The sequence below is a fragment of the Protobothrops mucrosquamatus genome, unplaced genomic scaffold, assembly GCF_001527695.2.
Source record: "Protobothrops mucrosquamatus isolate PMUCROS unplaced genomic scaffold, P.Mucros_1.0 scaffold3233, whole genome shotgun sequence".
NCBI lineage: Eukaryota > Metazoa > Chordata > Lepidosauria > Squamata > Viperidae > Protobothrops > Protobothrops mucrosquamatus.
This window is the reverse complement of record NW_015389229.1, coordinates 391,100-409,761: the sequence shown is the minus strand read 5'-3', so window position 1 is coordinate 409,761 and position 18,662 is coordinate 391,100. Positions and strand designations below refer to the sequence as shown.

Below are 18,662 nucleotides of genomic sequence, written 5' to 3'. Positions count from 1 at the left end.
TCTGCAGTGTAGATCCTCTTGTGCATAATCAGTTTGATGTACTATCTATGCTTTTCCCACAATAGGAATATCTATGGAGCTTCTCCACCAATTCTCTTGAGGTCAAAAATATGGATGATCCCTTGTTTAGTTTGATTCAAAGTTTTTTTTCCTCTCACAGCAAAGCCTGTGTTACTATCTGCTCTATGTGGCTGTCTAATTTACCTTTTTCTCCCCACTGACTTCCAGGTATTTCCCTGTTTTTCTGAATGAAAAATAATCTGCCTTGATCATTCATGGAATGTATCCTTGAGTTTCATATACTCTACTTTTTCCAGTTTGAAATCTCCTCTTGATTTTCTCTCCCACTTGCTGAGAAAAAAGAATTGTGTGGTTTTCTAAAGGAAATGAAAAATATTTTGATGTCTGGCTGGATTTGCTTTCCTTTTCAGTGTTGGTTGTTATTCTCAGTCGTCCAGAGTGCTTTTATTGCCATCCTCATTGTCTATAAGATTCAAAGAAAAGTGTAACTTTAATTGTTTATAAAATGGTTGCAGAAGATGTGAAAAAAGAAAAAAAGTATGCATTACAATGAATTAGCAAACCTGTCACAATACAAAAATAACCCCTTACATACAATACAATACAATACAATACAATACAATACAATACAATACAATACAATACAATACAATACAATACAATACAATACAATACAAAAATAACCCCTTACAAGAAGCAATGGGTGGAAACTAATCAAGGAGAGAAGCAACCTAGAACTAAGGAGAAACTTCCTGACAGTTAGAACAATTAACCAATGGAACAACCTGCCTCCAGAAGTGGTGAATGCTCCAACACTGGAAGTTTTTAAGAAGAGACTGGACAGCCATTTGTCTGAAATGGTATAGAGTTTCCTGCCTGAGCAGGGGGTTGGACTAGATGACCTCCAAGGTCCCTTCCAACTATTATTATTATTATTATTATTATTATTATTATTATTATTATTATTATTATTATTATTATTATTATTATTATTATTATTATTATTTAGTTATGATTCATTTGACACATGGAAGACTACTGAGATCCAAGTTCAAATATCCATTCAGTCATGAAGTTCTGTTTTTGACCTTAGCCTTTTTGATTCTTAGCCGTGCAAAGGGTTATCATTAAATATATCTGAAAGTGCTGGGGATACAGTTTTAGATATATGCATACAGAGAGCAATACTAATACACACACCTACAAATGTATATATGTGGAAAATCCATGTGCTTTCAGCCTGGAAATTATCCCAAAGTGGTTACAGTCAAACCTTTAACTGATGAAATGATGCCTAAAGCCTCTGCAAGATTTAAAGCACCAGTGTCAGCTCTGCCTGGCTCAGCTGGGGCCTCACAGGCATTCTGCCATCAAAAGAAGAAGGGGAGGAGGGAGGATGAAAGAGGAAAAGATGAAAGGGCAATAAATCTTGAAACTCGAGAAAGGAGGAATGACAGGTGAGAAGGACCAGAGCAACCAGATCCTGTTTCTACCAGCATTCCTTGGCCAGGCACCCTGAGAAATATGTGTATTACCTCCAAACATCTCAAAACATCTTGGCGAGCTCCGGCTGGCTGGAAATGAACTGGTCATGGAGGGAGAGATGGGCTGGGGGCAAACCTACCCCTTATTTTGCATCCAGCGAGCGCGGTGATTTCAGAGCTGGCTTGAATTTACGGCAACCAACACTCTTAGCAAAAGAGCCCTTTGCTTTAATCAAATGGAGTCAAAGGCTTTTCTTTCCTAAGGGATCGGATTGGGGCAGGTTTGACATTAAGCCAGCTATGCAGTTGTGGTCAACCCAGAGACGAAACCACCTCTACTGTGGGGAGCATACAAACATATCAGCTCAAGGGAGTGACCAGGAATAGATCCAGGCTTGTGGGGAAGTATCCTTGAAACCCCCTCTGTGAGGGCTGAGTCTATCCAGATGGCTGGGAGAAGACAACTCACTGAGACCCCGATAGTCCCTCGGGGTCAGGAAAAAGGAAGAATGGGAAGAGAAACCCATGGGAGTGACATTCACTTATGGAGGCTGAGGAAGCTGCCAGCAAGAGATCTGAGTGGAACTGGAGGAAGAATCGAGCATAGGAGAACCAGAGCGAGAGGCCTGGATGCTGGAGCAAGCCATAAAATTCCTGAGGGAGGCTTTTGGTAGCCTGAAAGCTCAAGAAGCCCAAGTCCGGACAGCACATCCCGCTGACCAGCCAACTCCAGCCACGGCAAGCAAGGGGGCCACTACATCTGCCGCCACAATGGCAGCAGTAGCGAGTCCCTGGGCAGCAAGGTGGAGAGGATGCAAGACACCCAGCCCTTGAGTTCAATAGAGCAGCGCTTTTCAACCTTTTCACCCGTTGTACCACTTTTAGGATATGGCAACATCCGAGTACCACCAGTCGCCTAGCAAGGTGTCAAAAACTTGATGACCAAAAAAAAAAAAAAAAAGGAAAANAAAAAAGTGATAAAGTACAGGTAGTCCTCGACTTACAACAGTTTGCTTGGTGACTGTTCGAAGTTACAAAGGCACCGAAAAAAGTGCCCAAGCCACAGCCGAGCAAGACACCTGGCTGCCCGCCCGGCCGCACTCTTCCTCCTGTCCGAGGTTTTCATTGTTGTGAGCATTTCTGTTGAGGATTGGCAGCGGTGGTGGGGTGGGGGGGTGTTTGGTTTTTATTCCCCCGTTTGCTGGGTGGTTGCAGCAGGTTTTGGTCACTTCAGATGACCCTGGGACACTGTGACCATCATAAATATGAATCAGTTGCCAAGCATCTGAATGTAAATCACAAGACCCTGGAGATGCTGCAACATTCCAGCTGATCGGCGCTTCTTCAGGGCTCAGCAGAAGCACCAGGACCAGCGCCGAGCTCCAGCTGGAGCCTGGCACTGATCCTGGTGCTTCCGCTGAGCCCTGACAGCCCCGAAGAAGCGCTGATCAGCTGGAAAGTGGCACCGATCCTGGCGTTTCCCCTGAGCCCTGACAGCCCTGCAGCTCCAGCCATCTCTCGCTCAGGCTTGTGCGGTGCTGCCACCGGTTCAGCTCATTCCCCTCCCCCGCTACCACTTTTCTAGGATGGTCACGTACCACCTGCCAGGTGCCAATGTACCACAGATGGTACCCGTACCACTGGGTTGAAAAGCCCTGCAATAAAGACCCCAAACAACTGGGGTTCTTCCTGGCACACATTTGGACATTCATGGAAGAGTATGGTCCAGAAATAGCCACTCCTCAGCCCCTCAAATATTGAAAGATTGCTATCAAGTCACCCTCAGTCCTTCTCTGTGTTAAACTAGATATATCCAGTTCCTGCAACCATTAATTGTACATTTTAGCCTCCAGTTCCCATCTCAACATCTCTTTTGTATTATGGTGACCAAAACTGGACACCAAAACTGGCATAGTCTTACCACTGCAATATAATGCAGTACGGACACTTCATGTGATCTTGATACCATCCCACTGTTGATGCAGACTAGGGTTGCATTGGCTTTTTCTGCAGCTGCAGCACCTACTAGCTCAAACTTCGGTGGTTGTCCACTAGGACTCCTAGATCCCTCTCACAGATACTGCTGTAAGGTCTGCCAGGTGTGGCTTGGCACCTCACAGGCATCCTTCCATCAAAGGCTAGAAAGGGGTGGTAGGATAAATGGGCAATAAAGTTGTGTGTACATGATGGGGAATAGGGAGTAGGGAATGACAGGTGATGAAGACCAGAGAAGCTTGGGACCAATATGCACCGGAATCCAAGGCCAGGCACCCTGAAAAAGAATGCCTATTGTCCCAAAACATCATCATCATCATCATAATAATAATAATAATAATAATAATAAAGTTGGAAGGGACCTTAGAGGTCATCTAGTCCAACCTCCTGCTCAGGGAGGAAACCCTATACCATTTTGGACAAATGGCTGTCCAGTTTTTTCTTAAATAGTGTTGGAGCATTCACCGCTTCTGGAGGCAGGTTGTTCCACTGGTTAATTGTTCTAACGGTCAGGAAGTTTCTCCTTAGTTCTAGGTTGCTTCTCTCTTTGGTTAGTTTCCACCTGTTGCTTCTTGTCCTGCCTTCAGGCGCTTTGGAAAATAGCCTGACTCCCTCTTCTTTGTGGCAGCCCCTGAGATATTGGAACACTGCTATCATGTCCCCCCTAGTCCTTCTCTTCGTTAGACTAGACATTCCCAATTCCAGCAGCCTTTCCTTATATGTTTTAGCCTCCAGTCCCCTGATCATCTTTGTTGCTCTTCTCTGTACTCTTTCTAGAGTCTCAACATCTTTTTTACATCGTGGTGACCAAAACTGGATGCAGTATTCCAAGTGTGGCTTTACCAAGGCATTGGAAAGTATTAATACTTCACATGATCTTGATTCTATCCCTCTGTTAATGTAGCCTAGCACTGTGTTGACTTTTTTGGCAGCTGCAGCACACTGCTGGCTCATATCTAATTGAGCAAGGTACCCCCTATACTATACCTGTACATTTGGTTTTTCTTGCCTAAATGTAGAACCTTACTTTTTTCACCATTGAATTTCATTTTGTTACAGACTGGTCACAAGGAGGAGGGCTAGGATGAGGAGAATCCTTTCTGTATCTTTTGGAGTACAAAATCCAGAGCCAGCCTGACTTTACTTAAGCCAAAATCTTTTCAGTAAAAGAACCTTTAGTAAAAGGATGGGGCTTCACTTGTTTCTGCGGCCCAGTTGCTGGAATGCCACAGCCCAGTATCGGTCCACAGACCAAAGGTTGGGGATCCCTTATCTAGGCAGTGATTTATCCCTTCAAAGTACTTGGGGAAAATGGACCTCTGCCCTCCCCTTTAAAAAAGCCCTTTCAAAATACCATCATCCCTGTGCCAGGCTGGAATTAATGGGTTCTAAAGTGCTCCAAGGTTTTACATTGCATTAAAATATTTTCAGAAATCTTTACAGAAGGAAAAAGCGAAAGTGGAGAGATTCGGAGAAATTCTGCACCTTCTATAGACATGAAATTTGGAGAAAAACTGAAAATTGGAAAGGAAAGCTTGTAATGGAACAACTAGGAGAAGGTAGGATTAGCTCAATAGAATATAAACAAAAACTCTCCAAACGGGATTTTATCCCAACAACTCCAGCCTCATTTGAGCTCAACTAACCTGCCTCTGGTGCACACCAGTCTCTCTTCCCCATAATGCTCTGCAGGCAGTTATTGGAGCTCCCAGGCTTGTCACTTGACTTAAAATTATTTTATCTTTCTAAATACATCACAGAAGCATCTTGATCTCTTTGGCAAGTTGTGTGTAAAAAAAACACTGGAGAGCTTCTTTTTCAGCGAAGATTGTACAGCCCATAAAAAATTGAAAACCTCTGCAGACAGGGCTGTTCGCTTACATGGGCAGAGAGAAACAGGGATGCAGCAGTCAACACAGAGGGAATCTGATTGGGCATGTAAGAGAGGCAGATTCAGGTGATGCATCTCAAAGCAAACCCACCTGGACAGGGTTCCCATTGGCCAAGCCCACCTGGACGCCTCTGAGGTCTCCGTCACGCGCCTTCCAGATGCCCCTGGCCTCCTTCTAGCACGGGAGGGATCCCCCTTCAGCCACGATCCCTCTGAGCCCAGATCCTCTTCCTCCCCTCCAGGCACTGGGAGGCTGATCCTCCCCAGCAGCGACAGGGGAACGTGGGAACGGCGGTGCCCAACCTTCCGGGAAACACCAGCAGGCACCACGCTGGGAGCCGGGCTGCACCAAGAGGTTGGGCTGCGGGGCAGGAGGGGAGATTGGGGGAAGGAATTGAAAGGGGTCGGAGAGCCGTTCGCGGAAGCAGCAACCGAGGAGGAGGAGAAGCGGCGGCTCAGCGGTTCCCACGGAGCAGAAAAGCTCGCAAGGAAAGGCGGAGACTGGGAAGGGGAGGGGGCGCAACTGGGGGAAACCCACCTCGCTCTCCCTCCCTCCCTCCCTCCCTCCCCCGAGGAATCCCTCCTCCCCTTCCCGCCCCTGGGGATTCCCCCCTCCTACTCCTCCCCCCTCCTGGTCCCCTCCCACTCTTGCAGCGTCCTTGCCCACCTGGCGCCCCTCCCCCGCGAGGGGATTTCCCGCAGCCCTGGCGTAAGAGACGTCGAGAGACCAGGAAGGGGAGATGGAGGGGCAGGAAGCTGGATTCCCAGCCTCCTTTTCTCCTTTCCTGCCTCCTCTCTAAGCGCAAAAACTCTCTGCGTTTAACTCCTTCGCTGAAGCGCTGCGGGGAGGGCGCGACTGGGGCACCGCCGAGCAATGGTAAAGTCCTCCAACCGGGAACAGCAAAGGACCGTCACCCTTCATGGAAGGCCCCAAGACCCAAAACAGGGATCCAGATTGAGAAAGATAGTTGCATGTGCTAATCTGCGCCTCTAAGTGTAAATTAGGAATTCATCGCTATTGAAGATGGGCGAGAAAGTGCTGCAGATGTTGATGGACCACTACAACACCCACCATCCTTCACCCTGGCATCAGACGCCGGAATTTGCTGGATACAATATCTAACCTTATGCAGTATGTCAAGAGGAGTCTGGAAGCACCTTTTCTGACTAACCAATTGCATTAAAATGCATAACTGACTCTGACTCTTCGTCTGCAAAAGGGCTAGTCACTGTTCAGGCGACGGTTTTGGGGCTCCCATGGAGTCACAGGTCTCGTCTCCCAACAATATGGAGAATCCCTTCTTCTGAGTAGAGTAGATGATCCCTTTCCTGCCTGCCTTCTCCCGTTTTAAGGGGTTTCATCTCTAAAATGGCATCTCTATTTGGTTGCTAACTGACTCTGCACTGAAGCTCCCTACTGTTTGTAGTCTCCCGAAGACAAGCTTTGGGAGAAGCAACCTGCCCTCAGGATTTCATTGGACAGCTTGCTATTCGTTTTGGAACTCTACTGCTGCAAAGCGTGGCTTTAAAGGAGTTAAAGCCACAAAGTACTGTATTGCTAGAAAGGCTGGGAAGCGAGGAGAAGGACAGAGGAACTTCCTCTACCGGATCACTCGTGGGAGGAGGGTGGCGTGCAGAGAGGCTCTCTGGCTCTTCCCAGGATCGAAGCATCAGCTGGCAGGTGAGTGGAGGGCAGGTCGGAGGAGAAGCCGGGAGCAAGTCGGGCTGTTTAGTTTCCCCCATAGCGAAGAAGTAGAGAAGCAACTAGAATATGCAATAACAGTTGGAAGAGATCTTTGAGGTCATCTGCTCGAGCACGAGACCTTATACCAGGGGTAGGCAACCTTGGCTCTTTTATGACTCGTGGACTTCAACTCCCAGAATTCCTGAGCCAGCTGTGCTGGCTCAGGAATTCTGGGAGTTGAAGTCCACGAGTCATAAAAGAGCCAAGGTTGCCTACCCCTGCCTTATACATTTCAGGCAAATGGCTGTCCAGTCTCTTCTTGAAAGCCTCCAGTGATGGAGCACCCACAACTTCCGAAGGCAAAAACTATTTTTTCCCCGCTGGTTAATTGTTCTCACTGTCAGGAAATTTCTCCTTGTTTCTAGGTTGCTCCTGTCCTTCATTAGTTTCCATCCATTGTTTCTTGTTCTGCCTTCAGGTGCCTTGGAGAATAGGCTGACCCCCTTCTTCTTTGTGGCAGCCCCTCAAATATTGGAACACTCTTTTCATGTCACCCCCTCGTCCTTCTATTCTGTGGACTAGACCTACCCAATTCCTGCAACCATCTTTGTATGTTTTAGCCTGAAGCCCCCAAATATGCTTGTTGCTCTTTAATTTCTTCTCTCTTAGTCCGCATTAAGTCCAGTATAGGAACGAATTAATAAATACAAGATAGATACAAGGCAAGTGAGGTTACAGTATGTAGTGTGTGTTATAAACCTCACAATTACCAAGAAATGATGTCCTTACCGAAAACAGAACGAGAAAAATGGAAGGAAACAATGGACAGGAATCTATGGATGTGCATCAAGTGTTCTCGCCCATGAGATTACCAGAAGGAAAAAAGGCTGTGGGATGTAAGTGGGTATATAAAAAGAAGGTGTTACAAAATAATGAACTGCAATACAAGGCAAGACTAGTAGCACAGGGATTCACACAAAGAAAAAATGTTCATTATGATGAGGTATTTGCACCAACAGTTAAGAGTGAAACAATAAGGCTAGCATTAGGTTTAGCTGCTGCACGTGATTATGTCATATACGATTATGATAACTCCACTTCATATTTAAACGCTGAATTGGAAGAAGAGATATATATGACACAAGCTCCAGGTTATGAAATGAAGCAAATTGGATACGTATACAAATTGAAGAAAGCCATCTATGGGTTAAACAGTCAGCTAGTAACTGGAATCAATGCTTAGATGCTGCTCTAAAGAAATTAGGATTTAAAAGCAGTAAAGCAGATCCCTGTTTATACACTGCGCTATATAAGGGCGCAGGATGCTTGCTGTTGGCCTATGTAGATAATATATGTTTAGTTACAAAACATCATTCACAGACAACTGGAAAAGACATTTAAATTAAAAAGCCTAAGAGAAATAAAGTATTACCTGGGTGCAGAGATACAAAAACTAAAAAAAATGGAGGATTTATAATAAGCCAAACAAAAAAAGATAAAACAGCTATTGGAGAAGCATGACATACTTGAATGTAACAATGTATCTACTCCTATGGTTTTAGGCTTCCAGAATAATGAGGAGATGAAAAACGACACAGAGTATGATAAAGAGAAATATCAATCAGTGATCTGTAGTTTATTATATTTATCCCAGTGGACACGGCCTGATATAACCAATGCAGTTAGCATATTGAGTAGACACACATCAGCACCAAAACAACAACACTTGGTAGGGATAAAAAGGGTATTACGATATTTAAAAGGAACAATGGACCTAGGGCTATGGATAAGACCATCCAGTAATCTATCTATACAATACTATGTAGACCGTGACTGAGCAAATGATATAAATGATAGAAAATCAAACACAGGTTGTGTAATATTGTTTGCTGGCAATGTAATTGGATGGAAATCTAGAAAACAATCCTCAGTGGCACTTTCAACTGCAGAGGCTGAATTTATAGCATTGTTCAGCGTTAACTTGGTATGTACAACTATTAAAAGATGTAAATATTGACCAAAAAAAGGGCTATACCAGTATGGGACGATAACATTGCATGTATAACAATGGCAACAGGAGGACACGTTGGAAGTAGGAGTAAACATATAGATATCAAATACTGCAATGTAAGAGAGGCAGTAAAGAATAAACTAATAGAGTTAAAGCATTGCACCTCTGAAAATAATTTGGCTGATACATTAACAAAAGTTTTGAGTTCAGACAAGCATCAAAATTGGGTAATCTGACTGGATGGTGGGGAATGGAAGGATTTATACTCCTTGCAGGCAGCTGTTCATTTGCATTTTTTAGTGAGTTGTTAAAGCTACCTGGAGGCTCATCTGTGTCTTCAGAGTCACCTGAGTAGTGCAAATGTGTGTGGAGCCTTCTTGGAACTGTTGAAAGGACTGAATTGTAGACTGGAGATAGATGATGTCAGATCCCTCCCCCTCTGTTGAAAGAGGGCTGTTCAGTTTTGACATAGATGGCCTCTTTGACCCCTCTTTCAAACCCCTCTTTCAAATCTTGTTTTATCTTTATATTCTCTTTAGGAGTCTTCTCTATTAAGATGTGTATCCTACTCCAATATTTCTTTCCTTTATTACATGTCCACCATAAATGTTAAAAAGCTCTTCTTTGTATTTCCAAACTTCACTGCTATTATATCATTCCCTAAGCATATCATATCATAAATAGTCATGCCATCAAAATCTTAATTCATGGCCCTCTAGCTCAACTAACCTCTTATTTTGAAGAATCACCCACTCTTTTTCCAAACAAAAAAAAAGCAGAAAATTCTTAACAATTACAGCCATCAACCAATGGAATAGCTTGCCTTCAGAGGTTTTGGATACTCCATCACTAGAGGCTTTCAAAACGAGATTTGACGGCCACTTGTCTGAAATGGTATAGCAGGGGTCTTCAAACTTGGCCCTTTTATGACTTGTGGACTTCAACTCCCAGAATTCCTCAGCCAGGCACGCTGGCTGAGGAATTCTGGGAGTTGAAGTCCACGAGTCATAAAAGGGCCAAGGTTGAAGACCCCTGTGGTATAGTGTCTCCTGCTTGAGCAGAGGGTTGGACCAGAAGACCTTCAAGGTCCCTTCCAACTCTATTATTCTATGTTATATGTTGTATTGATCTTCATTACAGAGATTCTATCAAATAATTGCCGTACTAAGAATTTGTGATTGACTCAAGTCAACAAGATAATTTCATGGTTGAATGCAAATGTGAACTTGGATTTTGGCAATTCTCAGTGTGTCAAATGAATCATAATTAATATAAGATGTTATTTTAGCATTGTGGCATGTTTGCTTTTTATCTTTAATTGTATGTGTTTTTCTTTTTCATTTTTCACATCTTCAACAACTATTTTATAAACAATAAGTTACAATTTTCTTTGAATCTTATAGACAAAGAGGATGCCAATAAGAGCGCTCCAGACAACTGAGAATAACAAGCAACGTTAAAAAGGAAAGCAAATCAAGCCTGAAATGAAAATATTTTCCATTTCCTTAAAAAAAAAACCCACATAATTCTTCTCCTTCCCCAGGACGTGATCAAGAAGAGATTTCAAACTGGAAAAAGTAGAGTATGCAGAACTCAAGGAAACATTACAGGTAGTCCTTGACTTGGAACACTTCATATAGTGACCGTTTGAAGTTACAACGGCACTGAAAAAAGTGACATGACTCATTTTTGAAGCTTATAACTATTGCAGAGTCCCCATGGTCATGTGATTTATATTTGGATGCTTGGCAGCTAACTCACATTTATGACGGTTGCAGTGTTCTGGGGTCATGTGATCCCCTTTTGCAATCTTCTGACAAGCAAAGTCAATAGGGAAGCCAGATTCACTTAACAACCTAATTTAACAATCGCAGTGATTCAGTTAACAAATTGACAAGAAAAACTGTAAAATGGGGCAAAGCTCACTTAACAAGTGCCTCACTTAGCAACATAAATTTGGGGCACAGTTGTGGTTGTAAGTCGAGGACTACCTGTAATGTATAGGAAAAGGTCAAAGGAGATTATTTTTTCCGTTCACAAAAAGAGAGAAATATCTGGAAGTCAGTGGGGAGCAAAAGGTCAATTGGATAGTCACACAGGGCAGACAGTGATACAGGCCTTGCCCTGGGAGGAAGAAAACACGTTGAATCAAAGGATGACGAAATAAGGGATCACACATATTTTTGACCTCAAGTGCTACCAAAGTAGAGAGTGTGGTAACTTGAAGATACATTAAAGAACTCACACCATGGAGAAACCCTTGGAAAGTTCTGATTTGGGGGAAAGTTTCAGTCAGAACTCCAGCCTCATGATACAACAGACACTGCACACAAAAAAGAAATCATATGAGTGTTGTGATTGTGGGAAATGTTTCACTGCAAATTCCCACCTTGTGATGCACCAGAGAACACATACAGGAGAGAAACCCTTTGAATGTCCTGATTGTGGGAAACGTTTCAATGAGAATTCTTACTTGGTGAAACACCAGAGGACTCACATAGGAAAGAAATCGTATGAGTGTCTGGTTTGTGGGAAAAATTTCAGTCACAATTCCAACCTGGTGAAACACCAGAGGACTCACACAGGAGAGAAATATCAATGTCCATATTGTGGGGAAAGTTTCATCACAAAATTCCAGCTCACGAGTCACCAGAGGACTCACACAGGAGACAAACCCTTTGAATGCTCTGAATGTGGGAAACGTTTTAGTTACAATTCACACCTGGTGATACACCAGAGGATTCACACAGGAGAAAAACCCTTTGAATGTCCTGATTGTGGAAAAACTTTCATTAAAAATTGCTACCTCATGATACACCAGAGGACTCACACCGGAGAGAAACCCTTTGAATGTCCTGATTGTGAAAAATGTTTCAGTCGAAGTTCCAGCCTGTTGATACACCAGAGGACTCACACAGGAGAGAAACCCTTTGAATGTCCTGATTGTGGGAAAAGTTTCAGTCGGAGCTCCAGCCTAGTTATTCATCAGAGGATTCACAAAGGAGAGAAACTCTTTGAATGTCCTGATTGTGGGAAAAGTTTCATTACGAAATTCCAGCTCATGATTCACCAGAGGACACACACAGGAGACAAACCATTTGAATGTCTTGACTGTGGAAAAAAATTCAGTCACAGTTCCAACCTGGTGATACACCGAAGGACTCACACAGGAGAGAAACCGTTTGAATGTGCTCTTTGTGGGAAACGTTTTAGTCAGAATTGCAGTCTGGTGAAACACCAGAGGACTCACACAGGAGAGAAATCATATGAGTGTCCGGTTTGCGGGAAACGTTTCAGTCACAATTCCAATCTTGTGGAACATCAGAGGACTCACACAGGAGAGAAATCATATCAGTGTCCATATTGTGGGGAAAGTTCCCTTACAAAATTCCAGCTCATGAGTCACCAGAAAACTCACACAAGAGAGAAACCCTTTGAATGTCCTGATTGTGGAAAAAGTTTCATGAAAAATTACCACCTCATGATACACCAGAGGACTCACACAGGAGAGAAACCTTTTAAATGTCCTGATTGTGGAAAAAGTTTCAGTGAGAATTCCAACCTGGTGATACACCGAAGGACTCACACAGGAGAGAAACCCTTTAAATGTCTTGTTTGTGGAAAAAGTTTCAGTCAGAATTCCCACCTGGTGATTCACCAGAGGACTCACACAGGAGAGAAACCCTTTAAATGTCCAGATTGTGGGAAATGTTTCAGTGAGAATTCTGTCCTGGTGATACACCGGAGGACTCACACAGGAGAGAGACCCTTTAAATGTCCTGTTTGTGGGAAATGTTTCAGTCAGAAATCCCACTTGGTGATTCACCAGAGAACTCACACAGGAGAAAAACCCTTTGAGTGTCCTGATTGTGGCAAAAGTTTCAGTCAGAATTCCAATATGGTGGTACACCAGAGGATTCACACAGGAGATAAAAAAGGTTTCTGATTGTGGGAACATTTCAATTCAAACCTGGTGAAACCCCAGAGGACTCAAATGGAGATCTTTCAAATGTCCAATCTGTGGACGGTACTTCAAGTGTAAATCACTCTTTATTGCATACAAAAAAATCCACATGAGGCAAAAGTTGATGAGTGTAGAGAAGGCTTGAATTTTGTTCCTGATCTCCCTTTGAGAGTGTAGGTGAGAAACTGACTCTTTGAATTCTGGCCTGATCCAATACATCTCAGATTTAGACCAGCAGGTGGAGAGAAAAAAGTGGAAACTTTTAGTTTCATACAAGCTAACTAACTGTTTCTGGTAATCAGCAGAAATTACTGAATATTTTCTTTTGCAGAAGTTGTGGGATTCCTCAAAAAAGCTCTTGGGTTTCGTTTTTTGTATATTGATTATGGAATTCCAACATGTGGAGTTTCTGTCTTCTATCTTGTTGTCCTCCAGATTATGAGCGCCGTAATTCCCTTGCCACCATATACGTAGTCCTCGAGATACAACTGTAATCGGGTCTGCCAGTTTTGGTTGCATGATGTAATGGTGGTTAAGTGAGATTATCTTACTGAACTACCCACACCCCTTTCTCTCTCTGATGAAAATGTCAAATGAATGTGCAAGTTGCTAAGCGCAACAGTGGCTACCTCAGAGTTTGGGGAAGCTCTTGGAGGCCTAGCGCAGGCCTAGATTTGCCTTTCAAAGGCCTCCCCTATTCTAACCTTTGGGTCCTCCTGGGACTTTCCCTCCCTCACAGGTCGCCATAGGCCTTTCCCTCCCCCATAGGTTCCCCACATAGTCCCCATAGGCATCTCCCTTCTCACAGGGTCCCTATTTCTACTGGATCCTTGCAATCCTTAGGCCTGACTCCCACCCTACCAGGCATCACAGCCTCTTCCTCCTCCATACCTTTTGAAGATCTCTGAACCTCAGTGGGAAACAGGGCAGGACACGGATCTCTTGGCTGCGTGACTGCATCGTGGAAGCAGCCATTACTTTGAACGGTACCCTGAGCAGCGGGTTGGACTAGAGGACCTCCAGGGTCCCTTCCAAGCCTATAATGCTATGTTTCCATGAATTCAGAGGCAGTTTAGAAAACAGATAAAGAGCAGCCCCATGAATTTGCTTCTCGTAAAGTGGCTTTTAATATGTATGTATGTATGTATGTATGTTTATATATTTTCGTAGATTTTCACGGGTACAGGTATGCAGGTCTTGGTGTATTCGGGTCTTTTCCCGTGTAAGATTGAGAGTATCTTGGCGACGTTTCGACGAGGTCCCACTCGTCATCTTCAGGCTGGAGTCTTCGGCTTCAGGCTGGAGTCTTCAGCTTCTGTGCGAAGACTCCAGCCTGAAGCCGAAGACTCCAGCCTGAAGATGACGAGTGGGACCTCGTCGAAACGTCGCCAAGATACTCTCAATCTTACACGGGAAAAGACCCGTATTTGGAAAATTAATTTAAATTACAAACTTGAAAAAAAATTAAAAAACAAAAAAGGATATACAGAACATTTAAATAGAAGGAAAAATGTGCATCAAAAGGACAAAAATAGATTTACATATATTATCCCCCCCACTTGAATATTCATAAATATAGTGGAGCAATATTAGTTTCCTTCCCTTATGAAGCAGGCCCAAAATTTATGAAGTTCTACCTCTATTTACAACCAATTTGACCTTCATCAATCTGGTATATAGAGAGGCAAAGTAGTTAACAGGTGAACCAACAGCAAAGTTAAAATGTCAAAGTCTAGAACAGCTTCTTATTTACAGTAAGTTACATAGTGCCTGCTCATTTCTGTATTTGTCAACTGTCCTAGTCTGCTAGCCAACGAGAGAAAGTCCCGGGTCTTTTTTTTTTTTTTCCCTCCAAGAGAATACTTTACTGGAAAGCCGTGTGAGTACAGAAGTGGAAAAGCAGTTCTAACATTTTGCATGTGAAAATCATAAGATAAATGCCTCCTTTCTCCCCTGGATCTCCCATTGTCCTTTGCACATCAATCAGTTGCACCTGGGTTATTTTGAGAAAGATCTGCCTGCCTCGGAGAAGTGGAGGCGCTTAGAGCTCCCAGGCTTGTCACTTGACCTAAAATTATTTTATCTTTCTAAATACATCACTAGAAGCATCGTGATCCCTTTGGCAAGTTGTGTGTAAAAACACTGGAGAGCTTTTTCAGTGTAGATCAGGAGTAGGCAACCTTGGCTCTTTTATGACTCGTGGACTTCAACTCCCAGAATTCCTGAGTCAGCTTGGCTGATACAGGAATTCTGGGAGTTGAAGTCCACGAGTTATAAAAGAGCCAAGGTTGCCTACCACTGGTGTAGATCAGGGGTTCTCAACCTTGGCAACTTTAAGACTTGTGGACTTCAACTCCCAGAATTCCTCAGCCAGCAAAGCTGGCTGAGGAATTCTGGGAGTTGAAGTCCACAAGTCTTAAAGTTGCCAAGGTTGAGAACCCCTGGTGTAGATTATACAGCCCATAAAAGGGCTGCAATTAAAATTGAAAACCTCCGCAGACAGGGCTGTTCACTGACATGGGCAGAGAGAAACAGGGACGCAGCAGTCACCCCAAAGGGAATCTGGGCACGTAAGAGGCAGATTCAGGTACTGCAGTTCCTCACCTGGACACCTCTCGGGTCTCCCTTACCCGCCTTCCAGGTGCCCCTGGCCTTCTCCTAGCAGGGTTCCCGCCCTCGGAGGGGATCCCCTCCTGAGCCCAGATCTCCCCTAGTCCTCGTCTTCCCCTCCAGACACTGGGAGACTGATCCTCCCCAGCAGCGACAGGGGAACGTGGGAACGGCGGTGCCCAACCTTCCGGGAAACACCAGCAAGCCCCACGCTGGGAGCCGGGCTGCACCAAGAGGTTGGGCTGCGGGGCAGGAGGGGAGATTGGGGGAAGGAATTGAAGGGGGTCGGAGAGCCGTTCGCGGAAGCAGCAACCGAGGAGGAAGAGAAGCGGCGGCTCAGCGGTTCCCACGGAGCAGAAAAGCTCGCAAGGAAAGGCGGAGACTGGGAAGGGGAGGGGGCGCAACTGGGGGAAACCCACCTCGCTCTCCCTCCCCCGAGGAATCCCTCCTCCCCTTCCCGCCCCTGGGGATTTCCCCCTCCTACTCCCCCCCCCTCCCGGTCCCCTCCCACTCTTGAAGCGGCGGCTCAGCGGTTCCCACGGTGCAGAAATGCTCGCAAGGAAAGGCGGAGACTCGGAAGGGGAGGGGGCGCAACTGGGGGAAACCCACCTCGCTCTCCCTCCCCCGAGGAATCCCTCCTCCCCTTCCCGCCCCTGGGGACTCCCCCTCCTACTCCTCCCCCCTCCTGGTCCCCTCCCACTCTTGCAGCGTCCTTGACTACCCGGCGCCCCTCCCCCGCGAGGGGAATCTCCGCAGCCCTGGCCTAAGAGAGGTCGAGAGACTAGGAAGGGGAGATGGAGGGGCAGGAAGCTGGATTCCCAGCCCCCTTTTCTCCTTTCCTGCCTCCTCTCTAGGCGTATTGCCGCCGAGCAATGGTAAAGTCCTCCAACCGAGAACAGCAAAGGACCGTCACCCTTCATGGAAGTCCCCAAGACCCAAAACAGGGATCCAGGTTAAAAAAGATGTGCTAATCTGCACCTCTAGATGCAATTAGGAATTCATCGCTATTGAAGGTGGGCGAGAAAGTGCTGCAGGTGTTAATGGACTACAACACCCACCATCCTTCACCCTGGCATTAGACGCCGGAATTTGCTGAATACAATATCTAACTTTATGCAGTATGTCAAGAGGAGTCCGGTAGCACCTTTTCTGACTAACAAATTGCATTAAAATGCATAACTGACTCTTAGTCTGCAAAAGGGCTAGTCACTATTCACGCGACGGTTTTGGGCTCCCATGGAGACAGAGTCTCTTCTCCCAACAATATGGAGAATCCCTTCTTCTGAGTAGAATAGATGATCCGTTTCCTGCCTTCCTTCTCCCGTTTTAAGGGTTTTCATCTCTAAAATGAAGCTGTACCCCCAAAAAAACAACTTGATTCCCCCTTTCCACCAATAGAGTTGCATCTTCCCCAAGAATAAAATGAAATTAGGCACAGGAGCCATCAGACACCCCAGCAACGCTCTACAATACAGCAAAATGCCAGCCTAAATGAGGGTATTTCCTCACTGCTGTCAGCAGTTGCACTCAGAGATTTCAAATGGAGAGGGATCCTGACAATCAAGGGAGGCCACAAGGGACAGGGTTTTTTTCCTGTTAAATTGGCAGCAACATGTTTTTATATGTTTAGTGCTGAGGGAGGTTTCAAGCAGCTGTTACACTCATTTTCATCTTTGTACCACTTGGCATCTCTATTTAGTTGCTAATTGACTCCGCACTGAAGCTCCCTACTGTTTGTAGTCTCACAACGACAAGCTTTGGGAGAAGCACCCTGTCCTCAGGATTTCATTTGACAGCTTGCTATTCATTTTGGAACTCTACTGCTGCAAAACGTGGCTTTAAAGGAGTTAAAGCCACAAAGTATTGTATTGCTAGAAAGGCTGGGAAGCGAGGAGAAGGACAGAGGCACTTCCTCAACCGGATCACTCGTGGGAGGAGGGTGGCGTGCAGAGAGGCTCTCTGGCTCTTCCCAGGACCGAAGCATCAGCTTGCAGGTGAGTGGAGGGCAGGTAGGAGGAGAAGCCGGGAGCAAGTCGGGCTGTTTGGTTTCCTCCACAGCGAAGAAGCAGAGAAGCAACTAGAATATGCAATAACTGTTGGAAGAGATCTTTGAGGTCATCTGCTCGAGCAGGAGACCTTATGCATTTCAGGCAAATGGCCAAAGTCCTGCAACCGTTCTTCATATGTTTTAGTCTCCAGGCCTTTGATCATCTTAGTTGCTCTTCTCTGAATTTTTTCCAAAGTCTCAGCATCTTTGTAGTATGGTGACCAAAATTGGTTGCAGTATTCCAGGTGTGGTCTTACTAGGGTTTTATAAAGTGGTACTAATACTTCATGTGATCTTGATTCTGCCTCTGTTTATACAACCCAGGATTGTATTAGCTTTTTATCACTTCTTTTTATCACTCTATCACTTCTTCTCTATTAGTAGGAATTAGATCCAGTATAGCTGTCAACGCTGCAAATACTGTATATTCTTGCTTTGACAATATGCAGAACTGTCTGGTATTTCTGGGGTTAATACAGAGTAGAAGAGGGTGGGGGGGTAAAGTTAGGGAAAGAAAGAGGAAGGAAACCTTTGACCTTCACACTAATTGGATAATGTGATATATGAAGGCTAATTTAGGGAGGGAACATGCTGATAATTTAACTGCTCAGAGGAAGAGAACTTAGATCTTAGCATGAACTCCGTTGTGCCTGTGCCGACATTTTGAATCAATAAAAGACTTTTAGGGAAATCAATGTCTGGAAGTTCTTTGAAGTGTTTCATTAGCCGGAACCATAACAATAGCTTTACTTCTAGTTCCCTTCTCTACCTTTTCGATGACAAAGTTGCCATCTAGGTTGGTTAGGAATAGGTTTGATCTCCCACTCGCTGCAGAGTTGGTCTCCGAGCCGGGCTGCCTAGATTGGAGTATGGGTCTAGGCTATTACTGAATATACTGTGACCCACCGGTTCGCTGCCTCCAACAGTCTCGCTTTTTATTTGATTTTTTAGTTAT

General features: G+C 44.8%; 1 protein-coding gene across 1 annotated transcript; it reads left to right on the top strand.

The window, feature by feature from the left end:
- The first annotated feature begins 11,334 nt into the window (after positions 1-11,334).
- On the top strand, positions 11,335-13,032 carry LOC114922148 (zinc finger protein 268-like). The gene has a single exon (XM_029286277.1). The coding sequence runs from the start codon at positions 11,335-11,337 to the stop codon at positions 13,030-13,032; it is 1,698 nt and encodes a 565-aa protein (XP_029142110.1).
- Positions 13,033-18,662: the final 5,630 nt, after the last annotated feature.